The sequence below is a fragment of the Nesoenas mayeri genome (assembly GCF_963082525.1).
Source record: "Nesoenas mayeri genome assembly, chromosome: 24".
NCBI lineage: Eukaryota > Metazoa > Chordata > Aves > Columbiformes > Columbidae > Nesoenas > Nesoenas mayeri.
In genome coordinates this window covers 754,735-781,187 of record NC_137546.1, presented here as the reverse complement: position 1 = coordinate 781,187, position 26,453 = coordinate 754,735, and the positions used below count along the sequence as shown (strand labels likewise).

The 26,453-nt window shown below is 57.7% G+C and overlaps 2 protein-coding genes and 1 long non-coding RNA gene across 3 annotated transcripts in view; 1 reads left to right on the top strand and 2 right to left on the bottom strand.

The window, feature by feature from the left end:
- Nucleotides 1-1,516: 1,516 nt before the first annotated feature.
- Nucleotides 1,517-21,533, top strand: TP73 (tumor protein p73; the record flags this gene model as incomplete). Its single annotated transcript, XM_080358853.1, has 13 exons — nt 1,517-1,575; nt 2,190-2,313; nt 7,455-7,700; nt 16,460-16,646; nt 16,764-16,879; nt 17,258-17,367; nt 17,685-17,827; nt 17,906-17,994; nt 18,287-18,411; nt 18,571-18,725; nt 18,823-18,955; nt 19,567-19,660; nt 21,213-21,533. The coding sequence occupies 13 exons, from the start codon at nt 1,517-1,519 to the stop codon at nt 21,531-21,533; spliced, it is 1,902 nt and encodes a 633-aa protein (XP_080214979.1).
- Nucleotides 13,388-19,393, bottom strand: LOC308049297. The gene is made up of 3 exons (XR_013923272.1): nt 19,284-19,393; nt 13,648-13,795; nt 13,388-13,402 (listed from the first exon to the last, which is right to left on the bottom strand). It is a non-coding gene; the product is annotated as an uncharacterized lncRNA (long non-coding RNA).
- Nucleotides 21,534-22,246: 713 nt separating the features above from the next.
- The window catches only part of CEP104 (centrosomal protein 104), a gene marked incomplete at its 5' end in the record, with an annotated part of 29,766 nt that continues 25,559 nt past the window's right edge, over nt 22,247-26,453 (bottom strand). The window contains 5 exons of the mRNA XM_080358573.1: nt 22,247-24,240; nt 24,866-25,022; nt 25,123-25,241; nt 25,550-25,657; nt 25,937-26,067. Coding sequence (XP_080214699.1) covers nt 24,092-24,240; nt 24,866-25,022; nt 25,123-25,241; nt 25,550-25,657; nt 25,937-26,067 — 664 coding nt within the window. The 3' untranslated portion in view covers nt 22,247-24,091. The remainder of the gene's footprint in view (nt 24,241-24,865; nt 25,023-25,122; nt 25,242-25,549; nt 25,658-25,936; nt 26,068-26,453) is intronic.

Genomic DNA, 26,453 nt, shown 5'->3' with positions numbered 1-26,453 from the left:
CGCTCTGCCAAAGGGAAAGGCCCAGCTCCCTCCGGAACCCGCCGCTGCCCCGCGCCTGGGAAAGCCGCATGGACGCAGGGTAAGGCCACCAGCCCTCGCCTGCCTCGGCTCCAGGCTTTTCCTTTTCTCAAAGCTACCCCGTAGGTCCTTTCTGTGTGTCACACGTGGGACAAGAAGGGACGGGAGGACACCAGATTCTCACCACGAGCTGTTTTGTGATGAGACCCGCGGGGGAGGAACTTCCTCCACCCTGGCAAAGGCTCCTGGCAGCGCATCCGCGGATGCCGGTTCTCGCGGATGCAGCAGAACGCGGTGGATGGGGACACCGCCCTGCTTTCGTTTTAGCTCCCGGCCCCTGCGGCCACCCCAGCTGACTCAGAGGGGCCCGGGCGACCCCGCCATCGCTCAGTTAGAAAGTGGTGATGGCTCAGCTGCCCTCCTGCTCAGCGGCTCCAGCCCTCAAAGCAGGAAGTTCTCAGGCTTTCACTATGAGATGTCGGTACCGAGTTGAAACGAGATGCTACAAACAGCGGTGTAGGAAAGGAGCGGCTGGGGGTGCCTGGGCAGCACCCGTGTCTGGCAGCGCAGGGACGGGGTCCCGCTGCCCCCGGGAGCGGCTGGGCGAGCAGGATGAGCCCATGGCGAGGCTGCGGAGGAGGAACGCAGCACAGGGCTCAAGATGGCTCCGCAAAATATGTCGCTCCAGCTGCCGGGCACGAAGGGAGAGCCGCGCTGTGCTGCCCACTGCCTTCCGGCTCCGAGAGGGCAGGGAGCCTTGTCCAGGCGCCGGAGGGGCACATGGAGTGAGGATGACTCTGGTCATGCCTGTGCTGAAGGCTTTGGCTGGAGAGCGGGCTTTGCCACAGACCCCTCGTGCGCCATCCTGGGGGAAATTCCTCCCGGTAACAGCTCTTCGTCTCAGAGCAGAGGCAACATTCCTGCTTTGCGTTATTTGGGGGGCATAATATTCCATTCAGTAACGTTTGCAAGCTGCTTAGAAGTGGGAAGGTCATTTTAATGTCTGAACAGGTCAGATTTAGGATGTCTCCATCATGGCGTCGCTGTAAACGTGCGCTGCGCATCCGGGTGTCTGAGCTCTCTTCATGTCTTTACGGATTTGTGTGCATTTCCAACTAGAGCTTCCCAAGAAAGATGTCGTAGCCTGTTGGTAAATGATGTTCTTGGGATAAAAGCAGCCTCATGCCTAAAAAAGAAACAGGATGAAGGCTGAAGGGCTACACCAAAATAGGCAGAATTCTCCTGCGGCTGTTTAAGTGGTCGCTGGCTGCGGGAATACAGGAACATGTATTTGTAAGAGCTGCAACGCCACCCCCAGCAGCAGCCCCCGGGAAAGCCGGGTGGGCTTGTGTTACCTGCAGTCCTGCTCTGCAGGGAAGGTGCCTCCAGGTGAGATGCTCTGCATCTCTGCATCTGCATCTCTGCAGCAGCGCTGACCTGGCTGTTTCTCTTTGTCCCCAGAGTGATTTATCCTCTGCCAGACTCCCCAGCTGTGAAGATGTCCCAGTCATCGCCAGCTGACGAGGGCACAACGTTCGAGCACCTCTGGAGCACACTGTGAGTGGTGGCTGATCTTTAGCCCTTCGCTCTGTAATGTGTCGGCACAAATCATCACTGAGGCCTGAGGGGAGATGAGTTCCTTTTGCATGCTTCAGTTTTCACATATTCCTTCTCCACACTGAGAATTTTGCTCCCGGGGGATGCAGGGACCAAGCCTGGGAGGATGCGCTCTTACCCCTTGGGCTCCGCTCACGAGCTCAGGAGGATTGGTGGCTGCCTGATTAAAATGGTTATTTGTCTAAAATTAAACATCTTCCAGTCACACCAAAACTTTTGCAAGTGTTTTGGCCTTTGAGCCTCACACTCTGAATCAAGCAAGGAAGAAGGACTGTGCTTCATTTCATTCTCTTTCTTCCTCAGTTTCCTCTCACTTCAGGACACTCTGAGGTGATAGATGTGCCCGAGCAGCTGGGTGGATGGAAAACTTCCCACCTCTGCTTGCCTCACCTGCCAGGCAACGGTTTGCTTGAGCACAGCCTGCTGTGCCATGGGAAAATAACAGCAGAGCATGGAGGGAGAAGATGAGAACGGGAGAATGTTCATGGGAACTGCAGGTTGCTGGGAGGTGGTGGCGCAGGGGAGCTGAGTGTCCACTGTCCCCATGTCCCCAGGGAGCCGGACAGCACCTACTTCGACCTCCCTCCGTCTGACCATGCAGGCAGCAATGAGGTGGCCAACCGCACGGAGGTCACGATGGACGTATTCCAGATGAGAAGCATGAACGACTCGGTCATGGTGAGTGAGCTCAGCCCGCACGTGTGGGAGCTGCATCCGACACAACCGCGTGTTCCCTGCGGCGAGCTGGGGGCTCCGGGGTGGGACGTGGGCTGGTTCATGAACCAAACACAAGGACTACACTTGTGCAGGGACTGATCACCTGCCACTGAGCTGAATGGTTCAGTGTTCTCTAAAAGAGCTGCTCCCGGTTAGTAGATGGCGTTGCTGCGTGCAGCGGCAGGGGCTCGCTGCAGTGACGGCGGCGGAGCTCGAGTTCCACGGCAGGAGGAAAGTACAACTTGTGTCAGTGTAAACGTGCTGTGCAGCGAAGCCGTCTGTGCGCGAGGCAGAGCTCTGGAGGGTCACATCGCGCTCCCAAAGCTGACGTGAGATGTCCGGGTCACTTGTGCGTGTTCCGTGCCCCGAGCAGCGCGACCTCCCGGGAGCGTCCCTGGAGCAGCGCTGACCCTCGGCAGCATCTCCCTCCCAAAAGCCGCCGTTTCCATGCCCGCCAGCCCGCATCCCCTCCCCCAGCCCCTTTTCCCTCGCTTTTCTCTTGCTTTCCCTCCCTTCCACGGCCTTTGTCTTCAGCGAGCAGGAGCCGGGCAGAGGGGTCAGGCAGGGCTGAGGTGCTAATTGCTAATTGCCCCTTGCTGAGCTCGTATGGCCTTTCTGCTCGTTCCTGCTGTAACCAAAGCCGAGCGTGGCAGAGCCGGTGCAGCCCCCGGTGCTGCTGGTTGTGCCGGGGCAGGGCAGAGTGGCTGCTGGCCCTTGCTCGGGATAACGAACCGGTACTAAATGTTTACACTGGCCCCACCATGCAACCCTTTTTGCTTAGAGATGACAACGTCAGGGCTGGTAGTTTGAGCTTTAAGCTTTATATATGACACAGCTGCTGAGCTCCCCGTGCGCGGGTCCGTGCGGGCACAGTGGTGCTGGGGGTGGGTGCTGCACCCTGCTCTCACCTTTCGAAATACACCGTCCGCTCTCTGAACGGCTGGTGTGTGTCAGTGTGCAGCCCCACGCTGGGGCCGGCTGAAGGAAACACCGTTCCCTGTCTGCCTCGGCTCGGAAGGAAATCTGCCTGGTCACTCCAGATATCCATCTATCCATCTATGTATCTATCCATACCTCTCCAGTTATACATCTATTCATATCCATATGCCTAGATATCTGTCTAGCCATCTATCCCTATCTATCTATCCATCCCTATCTATATCTAGCTATATCTATCTACCTATAGATCCCTATCTGTCCATCTTTATCCATCTATCTATCTATCTATCTATCTATCTATCTATCTATCTCTATCTCTATCTCTATCTCTGTCTCTCCATCTAGACATCCGTCTATCCACACCTATCCATATCTCTCCATCTAGGCAGGGATAGCTCCACGTCTCCAAGCCATGGAGCTATCTCAGAGTCACTGCATCGTCGGGTTGATGCCAGGGCAGCCACCTAGGGTGGCCAAATGGGTTTCCAGCCCCGTGCGGCTGCGAGCACCTTTCTGGAACGGAGTCTGGTGGGGGGTGACGATGGAGCTGGACCCCCGCTCTCCCTGCAGTGGGAATGGTTGGTATCGCCCAGTCCATCACTGGGCAAGCTGGAACCTGCCCTGCGCTTTAATGAATAGTCATGAGGGACAGAAAGGGGTGGGCCCCGTTTTGTTGTTGGATGCAGCGAGTTGACAGAACTAAGGGAGATGAAAAAGGCAAAAAAGCCAACAGACGGCGGCACACGGTGGCCAGCGCAGCATCCCTGGCGCTGCCCGCCCGGCCCCGCTCCCGCGCTGCCTCATCCCACCCGCCTTCCCACCGCGGCCGTCCCCATCGCCGCCCCGACCCCATGACTCCCGTGGCAGGACACTTCCCAGCGCTCTGTGAATCCCCAGACAACTAAAATGCTGTACATCAGCGACCCGATGCAGCATTACACCACGGTAGGTGCTGCCTGTTATTCATGGGTTTTGCCTTGCTGCTTGCGTTTGGAATCATCCTCTGCCGCCGAGGGCTGCACCAGGGGCTCATGGTGGTGCAAACCTTCCCCGTGCCGCGGCTGCCTCAGCCCCACTCATGGACGATTCGCTGTGTGCGTGTGGGATGCTCAGCTCAGCATTCCGCTCCTGCTTTGCCTGATCGGGTGCTGCAGAGCACGAGGTGCAGTTTAGGGTTTGGTGTGACGGGGTGCAGGCTCCCTCGCCCGCGTCCCCGCGGATGTGGGTGTCAACTGGAGCATCCCTCTGAGGAATGAACGCCCTGTGGTGCTGGGCACCAGCAGCACCTGTTTTCTGCCACTGGGACCTCCTCAGCTGAGCTCAGGGCACATCCCTGTGGCCACAGCCAGGATTTCTGCCCTGGTTTAAAGCCTCCGGGAGGGTAGGGCAGGTGGAACGGTACCTGAGCTTGCAGACGGTACATTTCCAGCCCTGTCTGCAAGCGCTGAGGTTGCTTTCTTGGTCAAAAGAGATTTGTGTCTGCTCTAAGGAAAATCAAACACGGGCACAGACATGGTTAGAGATGGAAAGGTGCAGTGCTCTGCTTCCCGACCAGAAATTACTTCACTCCTCTTTTTTGCCTTGTGTGTGCTGATACAAAGCACGTATGTCCTGGGTTCGTTTTGTGCTGCAGTGCTGTTCCTTGCAAGTTCATTGCTGCAGTCATGTGAATATTTATCTCTGTGTTGGATAAACATATGCATGTATATGTGTATGTTTACAGACAAACACACACAAACAGTGTGTTGGGTTTGCTGACGCTTGCACACACACACAAACACTGCTGCCTTCCATTTGTCTTTTAAGGGAATGTTTCCAAAATCTAGTCAATTTTTGAAAACAAGTCGGTCGCTTTCCCCTGCACCTGACTTCAGCACCTCTGCCAGCGGGTTCCCGAGCCGCGGTGCCTGCGGCGCTGCCGGTTGCTCTGTGCGGGCAGTGAACCCGTTGGGCAGCAGCCCGGCTCGCAGGGGTGACGGATGCTCCGGGTCTCGCGTCCCCTTCATGTGCCAAGAGGTCACTGTTCTTCCCCAGGGAAGGCTCCCTCCTGTGCGGAGCTTGGGATGCTTCATTTACCTGCCCGTTAAGCTTTACAGCCACGAGCTCTCAGCATCACCAGCTCACAAAACCATGCAGGGATGGCTTTTGTGGAGTTTTTTTTCTGGCCCTTTCCAAGGGTCACTGAACCCCCCGCCTGCCCTGCAGCTCCCGAGCTCACGGTTCTGAGCAGAGACATCGCCGGGATGCGAAAGGCTTCCCGCTTACATCCCACTTTGGGAGAAGAGCAGCCGCGGGGGCACACACTGTGCTGTGCCGGGCGCTCTGGATGCAGCCTGAGCTGCCTGAATACGCACATACCTGTGCCAGGGAAGCGCTGAAATCGCCTCCTTGGCTCAGTTGCTGAGCACTTGCTCCTCATTCATTCCTAAGGCACGTGGTGGGGCTGGGGAGCAGCCTGTTCCTGGAGCCCTTCCCTCGCCCCAGAGAACAGCAGCTCCGCCGTGGTCCTCGGGGGTTATTTGGGTGGCAGATCAGCCCTAAGGAGCTGCAATCCCCGTTCCCTCGCTGCTCTCCCCGGCCGCTGCCCGAGCTTTGCTTCCCAAGGCGATGGTGCTGCAGCCCTCCCGCCGCCGCCCCCCCGGGCTCCCCCGGCCGCTTCTAACGCCCGTTTGCCAAAGTTTCTCGTACCTTTCTCCCCAGGAGAAGCCTGGGATAGTGGAAAGCGTGGACAGGGGTGCTTTGTTTTTGGCAGGGCTATTTATAGAATGGCGAGAAGGAACCAAGGGGTTTACGCACATATTTTAGGGGAGAAAACGGCTGGATGTGTAGAAGCAAGCCAGATCTTGTTCAGCATTCCTCCAGTTAGTCACAGGCTCCAATGACCTTGTGAGAGATGCAGACAACAGGAGAACTTTCTTGGAGAAGGATGATTGCCTCTAAACCATTATACATCGGAGCTGTTTGGGTGAGGTTGGATCCCAAGTTAAAACACGTTTCTTGATTCCTGAGCCGTGAGCCTCGCAGCCCTTCGGAGGAGCAGGCGGGCGCAAGTGCCACACAGCAGCGCTTGGGCAACTCGGGAATTGAACATTCATGGGGAAAAAACATCCCACTTGCTTTGAGAAACAGTTACGTTTTGTTTTTTTTCTTAATATTAGTGTATTTGTCTACCATATAATTATTTTTTTAGTCTGATTTTCAGATGAAAGATTAAGGCCGCTTGAGCCATATGGCTTTTGAGAGCGCAGCTTTGGTTAGTCCATACCTGCAGGTAAAAGAGCTGCCAGCTCTCACCGGGAGTATCTGACACTAATTGTCTGGAAGCTGAATTAAAACCAAAAATTGTAAAAAGCCCAGATTTGGTCCAGCACGTCTGGAATAAGAGTCAGAAGGTGCACAAACAGGCACGTTTGCTCTGTGACCTGACTGCAGCGCGCCACGTCGCAACTGCACGCTTTGTAGGTTTGAGGTTTTCCCCAAATTAGCCCTGCATTGGGGAAGCCGCTGACAGCAACATCCCGGGTAGGAAATGAATCGCACAAACCACCATTCAGAGCTGGTTCTTCATCGAGAAACACTTGCAGAGGTGCTGCGCCCGGTACACTCGTGACAAGGGAACGTGTGTGGGAGGTGTCGGGAGCGCAGGTCGGTGGCTGGGTGGTGCGGTCGCGATGGGAACGGCGCTTTGGCTGAGGATGGTGGTCGCCTTGTGCTGGCAGCTGCCCCAAACCTCCATGCTCCAGCTGCTGGGAAAGCCACCGCCGAGCAGAGCCCCGTGCATGGGACAGAGCTGCCACCACCCGCCTGCAGCGGGACATGTCCCACACCTGAGCAAACCCCAGGAAACCCCTGAGAGGCGCTGTGCGCAGCCCCATGTGCTGGAAATGCAGGGTTCCCGGGACATCCCGCTGCCTCGGGTGAGGACGGAATGGGCAGAAGGGGATGATTTAAGGGTATTGGGTTTGTCCCTCGCACCAGTGGTGACCTGTGCCAAGCCCCAGGTGACCCAGAGCAGTGATTTTGGCCGGCCCTCCCGCACGCTGGCCCTTTAAGGAGGCTGTAACAGGACACCTGGAGCCCTGCAGAAGGGTGGCTGAGGTTTCCATCTCTCTAAACTGGCTGGTGTTTTCTTTTTTCCCTCCTCCCCTTTTCCCTTCCTCCAGTCCCAGTTCAATTTGCTGAACAACAGCATGGATCAGAGCATCGGCAGCAGAGCAGCCTCCACCAGCCCCTACAGCTCCGAGCACACCTCCAATGTCCCAACGCATTCGCCCTACTCGCAGCCCAGCTCGACCTTCGACGCCATGTCCCCCGCTCCCGTCATCCCCTCCAACACTGACTACCCCGGTCCCCACCACTTTGAGGTGACGTTCCAGCAATCCAGCACCGCCAAGTCGGCCACCTGGACCGTAAGTTGCATGTGTTCTTGCGTGGGCTAGCGGGATGCTTGCTGCTGCAGACGGGGAGCTCCGCCGGCTGCAAATGCCCGAGTGTCTGGGTGGTGCTTTGCAGTGGGACACAGAGCGCACGGTCACACGGGGGGGCTGCAGGACACTGCCACCATCTCGTGGGGACTTCACCTGCACAGGTGGCCCTGGAAAGCAAAATGAGAAGGGAACATCAGTGCTTGTTTCTCAGGGATTTTCTCCAAAAGGAATGTTAAGCACAGCAGTTTGAATGTAACTTATCTTGCAGCAATTCCCTAAACTGTGGGTAAATGTCCCTGAAAACTGCAAAGCTGGAGAAATGTCCTGGGGAAGTACCTGCCTTGTTCTCCGGGCGCTTCCCTGCGCATTTCCCAGCAAGCGCTGTCAGTGGGCGAGGGGCCGTGGCTCACATCTGCCAGGGCCATTCTCAGCTGTGCCATAAATTCTTGCTTGTCACTTACAAACCCTTTTCGTCTCGTGTCAGAGGAGTGACTCAATCGCAGAGCAGGTTTTGAATCGCGGCGGGAGCGCTGTGCGGCACGGCGCTGTGCGGGACGCGGGCCATGCCGCGGGATGCAGGTTTGGTCCAGCGCCCGTCTGACCGCACGCGTGCACCCAGCAGAGGGGTGTGCTGCAGGTCAGGGACCCGCGAACCTGCAGCCTGCGTGACGGCTGCTTTGCTTTTTGTGGCAAAAAGTCCCAAATTCACATCCTGGCTCAGTATAGCGCCGTCCCTATTTTGAAGAGAAAAAGGCACTTGTGGCTGATGTTGGAGGCATTTCTGTGGAGAGCTGCTCACCGGCACGCTCGGGGCAGGCGGCATTTCTCCTCTGGGAAACGTGAGTGGAGCAGAAAGGCTGAGATGAGACAACTGACACAACAAGGGAGCGATGGGGTTTTCTGCAGGGCAGCTATCTGACATTAGCACAGAACAGGCAGAGCAGACCAGGGGCGACAGGTCAGCCCGAGCTGTGATAATGACTTTTATTTCTGGAAGATGATGTGTTTAATTGCCAAGGCAGTCCTTCCCATGGTAGGCAGAAGGTGTCCTTAGATGCTTTCGAGAGGGCTGACCCGCAAGCCTTGGGGAGCAGCTGGACCCGAGAGATGCCGGCAAACAGCCGCGGGCAGCTGTGAGCACCTGTGGAGGATGCTCCGGCATGGGAGCCGAGCGAAGTGGTCCAGGGCGGAGGAGCTGGATGCCTGAACTGGCTGTAAGACTTGTCAGGGCAGTCGGTGAGGCGTGCGGAGCCCTGACCCGCAGTGCCGGGCGGTTGTGCATCCCCCGGGAGCCCAGGTCTCACCACGCAGAAGCTGAGCCTTGTGGAGAACAGAACCGGGTCAGCAGCATCTTGTACCCCGGAGAGCGCGGGGGGTGTTTCATTCACAAAGTAACCGCTGCAGGACTGCTGGTGTGGGTGCAGACTGTCCTGACCGAGGCTGCCACGCGGAGAGCGGCTCTGCTGCGGTGACAGCCAGGTTTGCTGAGGTGACAGCCAGGTTTGCTGCGTGTCCTCCCGACCGGCGGCTGTCACAGCCACGCAGCCGCGTTCCTTGTGCTGGCGGCCAGCGCTGCTCTCAGCCTGAGCTCTGCATTGCCACGGCTGCTCTTGGAATCCTGTCCTGGTTAAATGAGGAAAGGAATTGAGCAAAAAAACCCACATGGTATATAGTGCCAGTCAGTCAATATATAAATTATGCCTGTAGGCAGTGCGATTCTCTACATAAACAGTCAATGTGCAAGCAAGACAAGGAAAGCGGCTGGGAAACACAGGCCCTTGGGAAGGGAGGCTGGATGTACGGTCAGTGGGCTGGGGACAGTGACATCTGACAGCTTGGCCACGGGCCAGCCAAGGGCAGCTGAATTAACCGTCTTGGTGTGTGAAAGGACACACGTGGTTTGATTCAGCGCTTTGAAAGCAACAATGGTAAAATACACTCCCTGTGTCACCCGTGGCCAGGGAAGCCTCGTGGCTTTTGAATACTTGAAGATTAACTGCACCAAATCTGGGGGCAGATGATGGAGGATCCAGCCAAGGAGCAATGGGCAGCTGGACCACAGGCAATGCCAAACCAAATAGACCGATGCGAGTTGTCTTGCCAAATTGTTGCATGTAGTTCTTTGACACGACCATGAGCTTTGGTTGACCGAAGTGTGCAGCCCTAGAGGTTCCTGGTTTCGCAGGGTTTTCACTGATTCCCTCTGGATTTGGTGCTCTCCGTGCTCCACGCTTAGGGAAGGAGGCTCCGAGGAGCCCATGGTCACAGTGTGGTCGGAGATGAGCATCCCTGGGCATCACGCAGCCCGCTGCCCTCGCGCCCGCTCTCCAGACCCACCGCTGACAGAACAGAGCAGGTCTGGGAGGGACATCCAGAGAAAAGGGAAGATTTGGAACAGATGCTTTGCAGGGTGATTCCAGAGAAACGTTCTGCGTGAAAGGTCTCCACGAGAAGCGCAAGGCTGGCTCAATCTCAGCCTGCACAGGAGATGGTTTCTGATAGCAGGCAGCCCTTTAATCTACTAGAAGAAGACATAATGAAATCCAGTGCTTGGAAGCTGAAGCCAGGCAAATTCAGACTAGAAACAAGGTGGAAATTTTTTAACAGTGAGGATAATTAACCATAGGAACGCGGTGGATTCTCCAGCTCCTAAAGTATTCAAATGAAGAGTCTGCATATCTCTGGAAAGATAAGCGGAACTTCAAGCAGATGGTGTTGGCTCCGTGCAGGGGCGGGCAGGGGGCTCAGGGCAGCAGGGCAGGAACGAAACCAGAGAATCATCTGATCTCTCTAGCCCTGAGATGCGGGATTTCTACATGTAGGAAATGGGTGAATGGAGAAGGGGCAAAGACTTGGGACAGGGCTTTGGAGCCGGCGTTCCCAGGAGCAGCTCTGTCCTTGCAGAGGGACGCTGGTGACACAGGGTGTCCCGGCTCCCGGGCTGGACCCCAAGCGCCGTGTTGCCACGAACTCCGAACCAAAGCAGCCGCGCTGGGCTGAGCTGCGGGAAGCCCCCAGGCTGCCGCCAACTCCCTTCTCATTTTTAATGGCCTTCTTATCAGCAGAGAGCAATGGCCAGATGCTGAAAATAAGGTTGCTCCCCGCAGGTTGGCAGCCCCTCGGGCAGGCTGCTCCGCGGCGGGAGGGGGCAGGACGGGGCACGCCGGCAGCTGCCCGGCTGCTGGAAGCCACCAGGGCTCCCGGCCCGGCGGAGCTGCCCGTACACGCCACCACGAGCTGATCGCGGCTGTTTTCGCACCGGCAGCCCCTCGCCACGCCGGCCAGCTGGTAACTGATAGATAATTAGTATTTTTCTCAAGTCGGATTTGCGCAGATCGGGGCTCCCTCCCCTCCCCAGCGCTGTTGCGTGTGCCAGAGCCGGCAGAAGCGTTAATGGGGTCTTTGGCCTCCCGGGGCCGGGCTGCAAAAGGACACGGGGGCTCGAGCCCCCCATGCAGAGTGGCTGCCCAGGCTTGCACGGAGCCCCCGGTGCTGGGGACAGATGGACAAAGCTCTGAGCTAAGCATGGGGGGGTCCTGCAGCCTGGGTGCAAGGGGTGCGGGCCACGTCCAGGTGTCACTTGCTGCCTCGGGGAGCAAACAGCCTGCGGTGGGGAGGCTGGAGATGTCAGAGCCGAGGTGAGATGCTGCTGCTTGTTGGGGTAGAGGCGGTTGTAAAGAGGAGGGAAACACTTTCAGGAGCATCTATAGCTAACAAGCCCCCTCTCCAAACTCCCTGTGCATTTTATGGAGGTGTTTTAGGGAGGTACCTGTCCAACAGCGGCAGCCTGGGGACGGGCAGGGATGGCTCAGCACACCCCACCTCTCCGCCACAAACAGCATTGTTTGTATCTGGGTAGCTGGGCAGAAGAGCGTGGCTGTTCTGGTGCGCCAGGGGCAGGAAAGCAGCCCCAGCAGCAGCCGCGCGCAGCCAGCCAGCCCGCTGCAGGCTCCCCACCAGCCCTCGCAGGGCGTGGAGGAGGCAAAGGAGCTCCAGACACAATGGAATTAAGAAGAAAGGCAAAGGAATTCAGCGCGTGATGTTCCAACACGATCCCGCTATCAGCCCCACTATCTCCAACGTGTATGGTATGCGCAGGTCAGGGAACGACTCTGGCAGCGGTGCGGGACGGCAGCCGGGTGAGAGGTACCAGGGACTGATGCTGCTCCGGCCAGCCCCTGGGGTCTGAAACACACGGGGATGGAGGGACCCGCTGAAGCATCAGAGATGACAAACAGACTGGGTGTGCCCCGGTAACCCACGTCCCGTGCCCACCCCGGCAGTAAGAACCGCACAGCAGCAGCTCCTGCAGCCCCGCACGGCCGGGGGTGCAGCGGGGGCAGCGCATCCCCCCGCGCCCAGGTCTGGCTGCTCTGCTTTTTGCATTTTGTTTCCAGCAGCGATTCCCAAGCCCCGCTCAGCCTCTTGCTCCCCATATCCAGTCTTGGTAATGCAGCATGAAATAACCACCTTGCTGGATTTTCAGCTGCTTTTGTGGATGGGAGGAAACTCCAGAGCCAGCTTGGTCAGAGGACCCGAGTATCCAGACATAGAAGGGCTCAGGCTTACTAGAAGAGATTAAACCAAGCCCCAAGCGTGCCAGCACCGGCTGAGCAGCGGCTGGGGTCCTGGCTGAAGGATGCGCACCCAGGAAAGGCGCAGGACTCCTTCGGGGTGCCAGGGCAGCCTTCGAGCCATCCCCGAGGCTTTGAGCACCAGGGATGCGCTGGACACATTCGAACCCCGCTCATAGCAGATGAGCTGCAAAGTAGCTGTGGGAGGAATTTCCAGCTCAGTGAGAAGTTATATAGGCTGGTGATTAAAAAGCAGTTATTAAAAAAAATTAGAAAGGAAAAAAAAAATGAGCTCTGTAGTCGGCATGTCTTCAGGATCTGTCGTAACAGATTCGTCCGAGCCGGTTAACGGTATTTGCGGTTTGCAAGATGCTACATGTCTGAGGAAGATGACAGACACATTATTATCACCTCTGCGCTGCGATCTGTCCGAACCTGCCCCAGGATGCGGCTCCGCAGCTGCTTGCCGGGGAGCGCAAGGAAATTAGCAGCCGGAGGCAGCACTTTTCTTCTCCCTCCCTTGCCAGGCTGGTGGCTTTATTGGGATCCATTGACTGCAGCCCTGGACACGTCTCGAGTAGAGCTAATGAGGAGACTGGAATGTAGAAGAGGAGGCTGGTAGGGAGGAGGGGGGAGGATTTCTGGAAAAAAGTAATTGTTGAGCAAATCATTTCCTTCAAGAGAGGACTTGGCTGCAGCCCTCCTGATCAGGCAAGTCTAGACGCTTCGGTGTCAACAGTTGAAGATAAATAAGATTTTATCAGCTCCGAATCTGTCGGGACACATCCTTCTAGCGGTTTTGCTGCCCAGGTAGGGCTGGGGGGAGATGGACTTGGCTGGGAGGGCTTTCCAGGCAGGACATTCAGGTTGTTTGTGTGCAAGGCTGTCAGCATCCCGAGGGAAAACCAGCTCTCCCGCTGCTGCTGCTTGCAGGGCAGAGGCAGCCGTGGGGCTGCGCAGCAGAGCAGCTCCCAGGTCCTTGCGCAGGGTGAGCAGCAGCAGATGCTCAGACTGAATTTCAACGCTGCTCCACAGCTGCAGCCGCATCAGGCACCGTGGACCGCGGTGGGGCACCCGCTCATAGAGATCTTGTGATGTGCAGAACGTTTCCTGCAGAAAAAGCCCCAGAGGAACGTACTTATGTAAGCTTCAGGTGGATTGCTCAGCGCTGCTCCTGCTATTTACAGCGAACCGGCACCCACAAGCCGCAGTGACACGTGAGCCTGTTGTGCTCCGCAGACGCGCGGTCACAGACACGCTCTGGCATCTCCGGTGAGCGCAGACGGGCAGACAGCCACGGGCCGGGGGCAGAGCCGCACAGTGAGGCGGCCGCACCAGCCCGTGTGACCAAATACCTGGATTTTGATGTCCCAGGTTCCACTTTGCGACCGTCGTGTCTTGCATTTGAGGGAAGCGCGGTGCCCTCGTGCTCTCCGCACGCTGGGCGCCTGCACTTCAGCTGCAGCTGGTACAGTACCCGTGATCAGATGATGCAGCACAGCCCTGCATAGAGACGCACGTGTGACAGGTTATCAGTGAGCACAGAGAAACACGCAGGAGCAGAGGCACCTACTCTGCTTGGAGCCTGAGCACGACGCGCACTTTGCTGTCCCCTATGGAGACCATACGCTGCTGAGGGCTGTCCCTGCCTGAAAACACGGCTGGGGATGCTGAGCTTCCTACAAGCATCACGTTCGTTTGCCTGGTGGCCACGAACAGGCTGGTCTGCAGGGCCGGGAGCGCGGCCGCAGGGGCACAGCCCTGACTTCTGCCCAGAGTTATCAGTAGAGCGCTTTAAAAGAATAGCTTGTTATTGTGGAGGGATCTTTGAAGGCAATCCTGGAGCTGTTAAGACATGATAAGGTTATCAGCGGAGGCATGCCGGTGCTGAGCGGCAGCCTCTCTCCCTGCAGGGCAATCGCTCTGCTATTTAACAGAGATTTATCCATGTCATAACATGGTATAACGAGAGAATTTGTTACTAAAGAACTTGCCATAATGCACCTCTGCTCTTCCAGAGCAGTTATGTTTCCCAGGCGTGTTGGGGGCTGCCCGGGAATGTCTACATGAAAGGATCCTTTGACAGGAGTTGTCAGTATTTTAACACCTGGCAAGGAAGAGCCCCCCTCCAAATAACCCTTGTTTTGCCACGCTGCCTCCTCACAAGGAGGGTGTTAACCCCCCGCCGCACCGCGGGCGAGCGGGTTACGGGGCCATGGCCAGCGGCGTCTCCTCCCTCCGGGCAGAGGGGAGAGACAGTGTCCCTGATGCTCCCAGCTTGGGCACAACCTCTGCTGGGGACGCAGGGTCACACCCCGCACACTCACCTGGCCGAGGAGCCGCGGGGCAGTCGGCACCACAGGTACAAGATTTGGGGGTTTCGGTGAGAGATGCTGTTTCTGAGCATCCTCTCTCTCTGGGCAAGTCCAAATGCCTCCGATACGGAGGGTTAACTCTTGCTGCCACATTAAGCTTCACATTACACCCTCAATGACACCCTCTGAACACCACAGCATGTCCCTGCTCTCCCCAGCACAGAGCAGAGTCTGACCCAGGGACGTCCCCCGCCTTGTCCCTGGGAGGGAGCTGGGACCTGCTGCTGCCACCACCCATGGCCCAGCACATCCCCAGCACCCCAGAGCTGCTGCACTCTGCCCAACACGAGCCCCTGCCCTTTATGTCTTCCCTAGAAGTACCACCTGAAACAGTTTATCTCGTTTGCCTCATTAGCAGCCTCTGGGGATGCTCAGGGGTGGATCTGCTCCTGCAGAAAGGGCACCGGGATGGGGAAGCACAGATCCATTCTGGAAACCTCCCGTGGTGCTGGTGTACTAGACTGGGCTTACAGCAGTGAGAAGGTGAGGGCTGAGCCCCCCAGATCCCTGCCAGCCCCCCAGATCCCTGCCCGCAGTGCTGGGCGAGCGCTTTGCTGCTGCGTCCTGCTCCTGGCAGCCCTGGCCAGCGGGCGCCTCGCGCTCCCCGCACACCTGTATTTGGATGGCTCAGGACACGCTTTAACATCCTCGCAAACACTCTGCACGGTGGTATTTTTTTGGCACCGAGCGTTATGTTGTGGGGATGAGATAAAATAGTTTGCGCAGGAACATGCCCTGCCATGCAGGCCCGGCTGCTCCCTGTGCGGCGGGGTGGGCTCCGGCACAGCAAACACATTCCTCGGGAGCTGGAGAACAGCGCGGCACTGGCGAGGGGCAGGGAATTGCACATCCCCGCACCTGGGAGCGCGGCCGGGCGCTGGCAGGACGGCGCGGGATGGGCTGCTCCCAGCACGGCACAGCCCGCTCTGCCCTCGCAAGAAGCGTTTTACTGCTCATGAGCCGTTCTCTATAAGCAGCGACGCCGGGCGCTGCCTCCATCGTCCTCCCCCCGCGGGCAGCGGTCCCCAACACGTCCTCCGTGAGCCGCGGCTGCCGCGCTGAGCAGCTGCAAAGGACCAAGTAGTGGTCAGGATGAACCCGGCTGTGCCACCCGGGCTGGTCAGAATTAAACTGCGAGTCCTGCGTAATCACCCGTGATTCTGTTCACAACACAAAGCGCAGTTTCCTGGGGCTGCGGAGCGTCGGCACCCTCGGTGCTCCCAACCCTCGGCTCAGCCAGGGGCCGCGTGTGGTCATGGGCTCAGGGTAATGTTTCCAGGATGGGCTGAGTGCTGGATGAACAAGGCTTTATGCCAATTTTCAGCAATATTTCCCCTTAGTCCCAGTGTAGTGAGTGTTCCCGCCGGGGCAGAGCACCCCAGCGCCTTCCCGCAGCCCCAGCCCTCACCTCTGCCTGGCTGTACCTGGTTCACACGGAAAGCAGATACCGTGTAGCGTGTGTGAATTCAGTCACATTTAAGTATTTCCATGCGATGGACAAATATTGAGCCTAGAGAACAAATAGTTACCTCAAAGACAGGCTTTTGCTGTGCTTGCTCTCACCTACGATGCGCTGGACTGTGCGATTGCAGTTTGCAATGTCGTGGTCCATCGCAGGACCCTGCAGTTGCAGTTTGCAATGTCGTGGTCCATTGCAAGACCCTGCAGTTGCAGTTTGCAATGATGGGACCATCAGCACGAGCCCCCACATAGGGATGGGAGCCCCAGGCGTGCAGCCCCCGTCCCATCGAACCCAGTGACATTCACCCCATGGGCATCTCTTCTTTTCCAGTACTCCCCCCTGCTGAAGAAACTCTACTGCCAGATTGCAAAAACATGTCCCATCCAGATCAAGGTGTCCACCCCCCCGCCGCCAGGGACCATCATCCGGGCCATGCCCGTCTACAAGAAGGCAGAGCACGTCACCGAGGTGGTGAAACGCTGCCCCAACCACGAGCTCGGCCGCGACTTCAATGACGGTGAGTGCTGCTCCCCCATCAGCCGGGGGTCCCGGCCCCCCCTGCGCCGCAGCCCCCGCGGGCACAAGACGGGGGTCCCGAACATCCCTGCCCCCTGACGCCAGGTTTCCCCCGCAGGCCAGGCAGCCCCCGCCAGCCACCTCATCCGCGTGGAAGGCAACAACCTGTCCCAGTACGTGGACGACCCGGTGACGGGACGGCAGAGCGTGATGGTGCCCTACGAGCCCCCGCAGGTACCGCTGCTGCAGGGCGGGGCAGGACCAGCCCCTGCTCCAGGGCGAACCCGCTGGGGACGGGGTGCTTGTAAGGGGCAGAGGGCAGGAGCATCCTGCTGGCCCTGGCACGGCTAAGGGCACCCCCTGCTTGGTCCCTGTGCCAGTGGCAGCTCTGTTGGAGCATCCGCAGCTCCCGGCCCTGGGAAGAATCCCAGAGCATCCCGTTCCTGGGACGTGGCACATAAAGGGAGATCCCCCCAAGTCCTGCCCTGCGGGACCTCGGGACCCCCCCCGTCCTTGTACTGTCCCCTCTTCCCAGCTGGGACCATCCCCACGTCACCCAGCCGGCCTCTCCCATTGCCCCCCGCTCAGCCCCTGCTCTCCCCTCCCGGGCAGGTGGGCACCGAGTTCACCACCATCCTGTACAACTTCATGTGCAACAGCAGCTGCGTGGGAGGGATGAACAGGAGGCCCATCCTCATCATCATCACCCTGGAGACCAGAGAGTGAGTGGCTGCGGAGCAGGGACGGGCACTGCGGAGGCTGGGGGCCTCGGGAACGAGCAGGGGCAGCTCCAGGGGACAGGGACATGGGGGACCAGGGACCCAGCCCGGCGCTGGCGCTGCCCCGCAGCTGGAGCCTTCCTCTCCCCAGGAGACGCTGCCGAGGGGCTCCCGGTGCCTGGGGCTGCCTCGCTCCCTGCGCCGCCCCTTCCCACGCAGCGACGGGCAGGCGCTCTGCTGCTCGTGTTTCTGGAACCGTAACGCGCGGGGCTGAGCCACAACGAGCAGAACCGCGGTCACCGATTTCTGTCTGTCCCCAGCGGGCAGGTCCTCGGGAGGAGATCGTTCGAGGGACGGATCTGCGCCTGTCCCGGCAGGGACCGCAAGGCTGATGAAGACCATTACCGGGAGCAGCAAGCCCTGAACGAGAGCGCGTCCAAGAACGGCAACAACAACAAGCGCAGTGAGTCCCCTCGCGTGCTAACGAGGACGGCGAGCTAAAGAGGACAGCACGCTAACACTCGTCCTCTCTCCTTTCCAGCCTTCAAGCAGAGCCCGCAGGGCATCCCGGCGCTGGGGGCCGGCGTTAAGAAGCGGAGGCACGGGGAGGAGGAGATGTATTACGTGCCTGTAAGTGTCAGTGAGGTGCGCCGGGTGACAGCTCGGCTGGGGACGGTGGTGGCATCGCCCCCACTGTGAGAAATGCCATAGGGACAGGCTGTGGGGCAGGATTGGGCTGCACAGGGGCTGAGCAGAGATGGAGAGAACAGGAGCAAACACTATCTGTGCATGCTCATGTGCAAGGGAGTCCTGAATAGTCCTGGTGACACCCCCTGGTGTGGGTGAGTGGGAAAAGGGCCACGAGGAAGGTGTTGGGCGGGACGGGAGCAGAGCGAAGCCCTGGGCTTGTTCCCTCTCCCAGGTGCGAGGCCGGGAGAACTTCGAGATCCTGATGAAGATAAAGGAGAGCCTGGAGCTGGTGGAGCTGGTCCCGCAGCAGCTGGTTGACTCCTACCGGCAGCAGCAGCAGCAGCTGCTGCAGAGACAGTAAGTGCCACCCGGAGCGGGCGGGGGCTCCGGGCCGCCCTGCTCTGGGCTCCGCTGGCTCACAGCACGTCAGGGGGCGCAAAAGCGATGGGCAGAGGGGACCTCGGACGGGACGGGGGCTCCAGCCCACCCTGACCGTCCGCTCATTCCCCTGCGCAGGAGCCAGCTGCAGACACCGGCCTCCTACGGCCCCGTGCTCTCGCCCATGAACAAGGTTCACGGCGGAGGAATCAACAAGCTGCCGTCGGTCAACCAGCTGGTGGGGCAGGCGGCGCAGCACGGCCCCGGCCCCGCGCCCGGCCTGGCGCCCATGGGTGAGCTCCTGCGGGGCGGGGAGCAGCCCTGCGGGAGGGGGTGCCCGTTCGCTGATGTCTAACGGGTCTGTTCATTGCGTTGACACCGTGCTGCCAGGACCCGGGATGCTGAACAGCCACCCCATGCAGCCCAACGGGGAGATGAACGGGGGCCACTCGTCACAGTCCATGGTGTCGGGATCGCACTGCACGCCCCCGCCGCCCTACAACCCCGACCCCAGCCTCGTCAGGTAGGGACAGCGTCCACACCCCATGTGTCTCGTCCTCCGGCGTTTCTGGCTGTTGTCTCTCGCTCTAACCTGCAGAGCTGTCTGGCAACTGGTCACCTGGCCACTGGTCCCAACTGAGAAATCACTGCTCAGGAACTCACACAGACCGTTCTCCTCTGAGAAAGCAAAGCCCAGCCACCCGCCAGTTAGCAACCTCTATTGCCCTCGAACGCCTCTGTCTGGGTGATCCATCCCTGCTTAATTAAAAATTAAATGCATCCGAACAAGAGCCTTTCCCTGCACGTCAAACCAGCGCGTAGCTGGGTGACCTCCCCTTCCCCGTCCCCACCAGTGATGCCTGGAAGTGGCTCCACGTGGCTCGTTTCCATCAGACGTGCGGTGACAGGTCCACAGCCATTCCTGAACGTTTCAGCCTTTATGTTTCGACAGACACGGTCCTGAGCCCAGAGAGGCCACACACACAGGGCAACGAGGCGCGTAGCTGCGCCACGTGCAGGCGGGAGCAGCCCCCGCAGGGACCCGAACGCCTTTGGCCCCGCAGCCGCCCCTGCGAGCGCAGCTTTGACTCCTGACACGTTAACGCCGCTTTACTTTCCAAATTCTTTCTGCAGTTTTTTAACAGGATTGGGGTGTCCAAACTGCATCGACTATTTCACCTCACAAGGGTTACAGAATATTTACCACCTGCAGAACCTATCCATAGAGGTAAATGCTTTGGGAAGATCTGTTCTTACCACTTGTTTCTATCAGCTGTTGATCTGAAAAGCAAGGACAAAACTGGTTTAAAGGAAAGGGAAAAGTGCACCAACCCGTCACACAGCACACGCGCCCCTCAGGATTTACACCTTCCCCTTCTGCTCCTTCAGAGTTAGCAGCAGCTCAGCCAGCGGCAGCAACCACAACAGTCTCAGCTGGTTCTCCAGCCTGTCAGGAACAAAAGAGCAGAGATCTCCAGACCAGACCTCAGGTAGATTTTCCACCTAACCCAGAGGAAAAGGCTGAGGTGCTGAGCAACGTCCCCCAGAGCCCAGGGAGCCGGCAGAACAACAGCTCCGAGCCCGGCAGCGGCTTCTCAAGCTGACCCGGTCTCACATCTTCCCCTGTTAATCCTTAGAGCAAAGAGGCTGAGCCAGGGAGTCGAGCCCAGCGCTCATACTAAGGGATCCCTGGAACGAAATAGTGCAGGTCAGGCAAAAGCTGCTGAGAACAGTCGAGGGGACACAAAGTGCCCGAGCTTGCACAGCATCAGCTTCTGTGGCTCCAGGTTAACACGCAGGCTCTCGGTGACAGGATGAGGGCACCACCGAGGCAGGGGAACGAGAAAGAGTTAAAAAATACATCATCTTAGGCCCTTTGAGCCTTAGCAAGCCCCCTAAAGCCCAGAGCTGGCATTCTGGCCAGACAAGCTCCTGTCCCGATCCCCTTTTCCCCGGGCAGTTGGCACTATCAGCCGCGGTAACCGCGCCGGCGCTGCCGGAGCCCCGGTGATTTGTCAGTGGTAGCGGGGGCCAGTTGTGTAACCGTAGCCTGGTCGTGGACCCTTCCCTGAACTAACTCCCCGACCCTCTGTAAGCTGTCAAAGGAAACGTCCAGCATGGCCAGACCTCGTATCGGATCACTGAGCTGTGTGTCTGAGTCGGCATCTGTAATTACTAATTGCGTACTCGCTGTCTGCACTCATTAACATGTGAGTCTCTGTGTTTGCCATTAACACGGATCCCTGGCAGCTCTGTGCTACGCTGGCGCTTGTGCTGGTGCCCCAGTCCCGAGGGTAACGACCCCGTTTGGCTCCACAACCCCAACCCTCAGCTCGTCCCCACCTGCCACGGCCCATTTGGGAGCATTAGTGACCGATCCTGGGGACACAGTCGGTCCCCTGAGGCCACCGGAGCCAGCGGCACCTGGCCGTGCTCCCCCAGCCTCCCGGTGCAGGACCTGGCTGACGTGAGGACGCTTCCCGCGCTGCTCTGCAACCCGCGTCCCCTCCCTCCCGCTTTCACACCACTCTGATGTGAACCCACCCCCAAAAAAACCTCATTTCTAACCTGTAAGTGGTCACCCAGCCACTGGCTGCAAATGAGAAACACCCACAGGCTTGGTGCTGCGACCCAGGGGAGCTCCAGCCCCACCTTTGGGCGCTCGAGCATCATGCCCATGTGTCCCCTAACACACGAGCTCAGGGTCCAGGTGGCGGGGGCTCGCTGCCCCGGTGCAGCCGCGTCCTGCCGGCCGTGCCCCAGCACTGTTGTCCTTCCAGGATCTCGGAGCACTGAAGATCCCGGAGCAGTACAGGATGATCATCTGGCGCGGGCTGCAGGAGCTGAAGCAGAGCCACGAGTACGGGGCGCAGCCGCTGCTCCGCTCCAGCAGCAACGCCGCCAGCATCTCCATCGGCAGCTCGGGCGAGCTGCAGCGGCAGCGCGTGATGGAGGCCGTGCACTTCCGCGTGCGCCACACCATCACCATCCCCAACCGCGGCGCGGCCGACGACTGGGCCGACTTCGGCTTCGACCTCCCGGACTGCAAATCCCGCAAACAGTCCATAAAGGAGGAGTTCACGGAGGGAGAGATCAACTGAGGGGCTCTGGGGGGCAGCAGCGAGACTGGGGGGGAAGCAAAACCCCCCGTGAAAAATACTTTCAGCCTTGGGCGTCTGGAAAGGTGATTTTGTTGTCCAGAGGGGAACTGCACGGCCCCGAGCCGCAGCGCAGAGGAAGCGGCGGCAGCTGCGGCGGAGCTGGCTCAGCAAAGCGAAGCGGGGAGCCCGAGGATCCTCGCCCAACAGACGCGCTGTCAGGAGTGCACGTTGTTCTCCTTGCGAGATGAACCTTCATTACCGCTCGCCCACCCCCGCTGCTCCGTGCTCCCCGCGGTGTCCAGCACTGGCAGGTCTCCATCACTGGCAGGTCTCCATCACTGGCAGGTCTCCATCACTGCGCAGCGGCCGTCGCCCCGACCTGCACCCTTTTCCGCGCGGGATGCGCCGGGGCCGAGGCGAAGGGACACGACCCGCTGTCCTGGTGACTGCCACAGCGCACCCGCGCCCTGCGCTCCTCCAGGGCAGAAAAGAACACGTGGGTCAGCTCCTGATGTGTTCACGTACCTAAGTATTCATGTATATAAACATCACCAATGTACATACAATATACTCATTGTGCTGTAAGGAGAAAAAAGATTTATTTTCATGTAAGCTGTAAAAACGGATACTTACTCCTGAGACACTCTAGTGTCAAGTAAATGAATTTCATGTTTGAGCATGTAAACATGCAGAGAATCACGTCTCCAGCCTTATCTATTCCAAATTCCACGCTGTTTTCCTCCTCCAAACACGTTGCGGGAGGGGACGCGCCAAGCGCTGCTGGAGCCCAGCACTGGTCAGGCCGCGGCCCCTCCGGCCCCGGGCAGAACCGCCACATCCCGCCCTGCGGCGCTGCCCAAACCCGCACCCGGCCTGGGACTACGGCCAATTAAAGCACTTTAATGCTTTAAAGGTTTCCAAACGCTCACTCATGTTTCCAACGTGAACTGAGGCTTCCTCTGGCAGTATTAAGCGATGCACCCCAACCACGGTACCCAGGGGACTTTTTGTAACGTTACCTTTGGAAAATGTGTTATTTTTATAGCTGTGGCTTCTCTTATATTTTTTTTGTAACGCAATAAAAGTACATGTGGGAATTCCAGCACCTGGCAACTACGCCCTTGCCTGCATGGGATGGAAAGCGGCTCCTCCCATAGCGAGACCCCGAGGGTGGGAGCACAGCCCCCAACCCCCCGCAAACACAAACCTGCCCATCGCAGCAAACGCTGCACTGACCGCACACGGGCAAACGGCTGCTACTTCATAGGTAAAACTTCGTTTTCTTCAATAAATGACTAGAAAATAGAGAATGGAATTGACATTAATCTTTATCATTAAGACACGGCTTTTCTGAGTTTGAAAAATTACACTGTTAAAAATAATTTCCACGAACAAATTGTCTGTAGTTATAAATGTAACCGCTATTGCTAGTTTAGTAATATATATCCCATACGTAGGAATTGGAAATTGACTGAAATAAAGAATCTAGCCAGAAGTGTCATTTCTAAAGCAACACTTAGGGCAAGAATGTTATTAATACAATAAAAACAGCTTTCAAAAGATCTGGAAAACCAGCATGAGAAACAGACAAGAGGAGTCAAATCTCTACATGTGCAGTGAGTTCCACACACAAATAAAAGGTACAGAGACCTGGTTTCCAGCAGAGCTGCCTGCTGGGGAAGGCACTGACTGTTCCCATGGTGTATGTTCCAAATCTGCGGGAATCTAACAAACACACCCGTGAAAGACGCAATCAGACGCCGTTCCTACAGCCAGGGATGCGACTATTAGTTCAGCTTTGCTACCAAAACGTTACCACACGAGAAGAGCCTGGGGAGCTGCGCAGGTGCAGGCAGCAGGAACAGCATCTGTGCAAATCCAGATTGCAGCCTCAAAACGTCCTTGGGTAACGCGGGGTTTGGCACCAAAATGCCCAAACACATCTCTCCTCTACAGAACAGCCTTCATTTACAGCCTCAACGCCAAGTGCCTCTGTCCCTACCATCAGGACAGTCACAGGTTTCCCTCCTCCTTTTCCATTTCTTTTTCTCTTTCCCCACAAGAAAATTAGTTCATAACTTCTTTCCAAAAATATTTAGAAAATGTAGTAAAAATAACAACCAAAACAATAAATAGGAGGCCCAAAGGTGAGTTCAGCACAGAAGTCCCATTCCTGTGTGCACCAAAGGGAAATCAGCACGGACCGGAGGGGTGCGCCCGTATATTATTTTGAGCTTTGTATCACCTCTCTCGTCCAGCTGCCAGGAACCCCCCCGTGCTGCCCCCAGCGCGGCGGGCGATGCTCTGAGCCCTTGGCCCGGGCACCGGGCTCTGCCCAGTGCCTCAGGGGCCAAACCCCCCACAATACCCGCAGGGCTCCGGCCAAGGCGCCAGGAACCCCCTGCAGCTCCAGCGCCGAGCGCTTCTTGGTCAAACGCGCCTCCATCTTCAGGGCATTCCCCACAGAAACGGCAAAACCACAGGGAGACGTTGGCAGGCGGGCAGACCTCGCTGCAGCAGAGTTGAACGATGTCCTGCGCTACAGGAAACAGCGGCAATCACATTATCTCCGTCTTGATTAGCGGCGCATCTGTTGCTTCGCTGCGCAAGTCAACGGCGGATCCAGTTCTCCAGGACTGCTGGGCAGCTGCAGCGACCCGGATGGCGCACAGGACCTGCTCTTTGGTGACGGCGGGGGGCTCCGCGCCTGCGGGGACGGCAGCGCAATGCCCACGTTACCACCGCTCGGCCTGTCAGGACGTGGCCGCCCACCACCACAACCCGCTCCAGGCCCCGCAGCTGGGGCCTCACGTCTTAAAAGGAAAGTTTCAGCCCCCTCTCCTTCCCGTCCTGTGACTAAAACGTTGTGTTTTTGTCAACGCAGCCCGTAGAACAGGGATGTTTCCACTGCCGGGCAGCCAGGCCTCCAGCCGGGGTCTCCTTGGTGTTCGAAGCGGCTGCTTCCGTCACAAACACCAGTAAAACCCAATGTCATTTTTCCTCCACATTTTCATTCTCAGAACAGCTTCAGATCAACGCCCCATCCCTAACCTGTCTCACTGACTGGAAAGCCCTGTGAAGCCAAGCGGTTAATCATCATTTCCCTAAGCAAAGGCAGGCAGAGCGGGCTGTGAAACGCTGCTTGTGCTCGCCAGGAGCTCGCCCATCACCTGCACGACCCTGGCTTCAGCTCGGCCATGACCAACCTCGCTCCTGGTTTTCACACCCACTCATTTATTTGGGAGACTTCAGACACAAACACCCAATTGCAACTGCTATCGGAACAGCGTCCTAGGGAAGGTTTCACTAAAAGCAAAGTAGTGTTGTCCCACCTTTCAGCGTTCTCAGGAAGTGTCGGAAGAGCTCCCTGTGCGCGTCCCGGTAGCGATCAGCTTGGGTCTGGGGACACAAAGACACCGAAGTCCCGTGCTCCGTAATCCCCAGGGGATTCTGATTATCGACCCGTAACGTTCCTTGAGAGCCATGAACCTGCGGGGAGGCAGCAAACAGGAAAGAGAACCCTGGTTTTGAGTGGTTTTGTGCTGGTCCGCGGTGTTGCAACAGACTCGACGGAGCAGCGGGAACGCACCTCCAGCCTGTGGTCGCAGGTTTTGGTGCAGTGCTGGCTGACGTCCACGGTCACGATCGCTCCGCTACGGAATTTCATGCTGATCGCCACAGTGTCCGCGTCCTTCAGCTGGGCCAGATCTGAGCGACAAAGAGGCACCCGCTCACAGCAAGCGGCAAACGTGACACCCCTCCGTCGCCACAGAGCTCGGTGACATCCCACAGCAGCCGCTCCACGCCAGCGGGGCACTGACAGCGCACACAAATCCTCCCTCTGCTACAGCTTCTTGAGAAACTTGCCTTCTGTTTCACTACACTTTTTTCAGCTGGTCTCTGATGGAATAACTAGGTCATGGCTACTGTGGTCTCGTACACTCCTTCTTCCCAATTTTAGTGCCACAATCACAAGATTTATTTATACGATAAACTACCACAAGTTTTACTCTTACCTGCGCAGAACGCGTGCCCCAGGGAAAATATCGTATCTGGTGCGCTCTCTCCCAACAGCAAACTGACGATATCTAGATCGTGCACTGCAGCGTTATAAAAAATTCCACCTGGAAGAAGCAAAACTGGGCGTTACAGTCTCCACGTTTAAAACCCACAGTCAATGTGCATTTCTGAACTGCCCCAAGATCGAGAGAAAAAGCCCTCCATATCGGGGAAAGTAACAGCAAAAGCAAACAGAAAAACGCAACAGAAATAAAGACTGGTAAAGAAAACGCCTCTCAACAGAAAACCTGCGCACCATAAGGCTGCACAGCCACAGGGGCTCCCCCTCAGAACACAGGGCCAGATGCATTTCCAGCCCTGCAGAGGACGCGTTGCACGGGTACCTGCGGCGCTCAGGAGGCTCGGGGACGCTGCTGGGTAGGCGCTGCTGACGGTCGCGACGCGGTGGATCCTCCCCAGGGCACGGCTGTCACGGACCTTCCTGCACAGGAACTGCAGCGCTGGGTCGAAGCGCCTTCAAAGAGAAACGGGGGACACAGAGCAGTTAATTAAGAAATTAAAACTATAGGGACTGAAAGCATTTAAAGACCCACTAAATGAGCCCAGCTCTCCTCAGGGCTCTGCCTACACGTTCACTTTCAGGTGAGCATTGCCCAAAACCTCAGCTGATCTCAGCCCTACGCTGCGATCAGACCCGCGCGGAGCACTCAAACGGCCCAGCCTGGGGCAGACCTCTTGTGTAATTACATACCAGCGTATAGGAAATACACATATATTTGCCCAAATCAATTCTATTTGCAATTAAATAAACTCTTCTCAGCAGAGGAGGACAAATGATCCATGCGTTTACTAACAACTCACATCTGCTCAGCAATGGCGTTAAGCGCCAAGCGCAAGTTT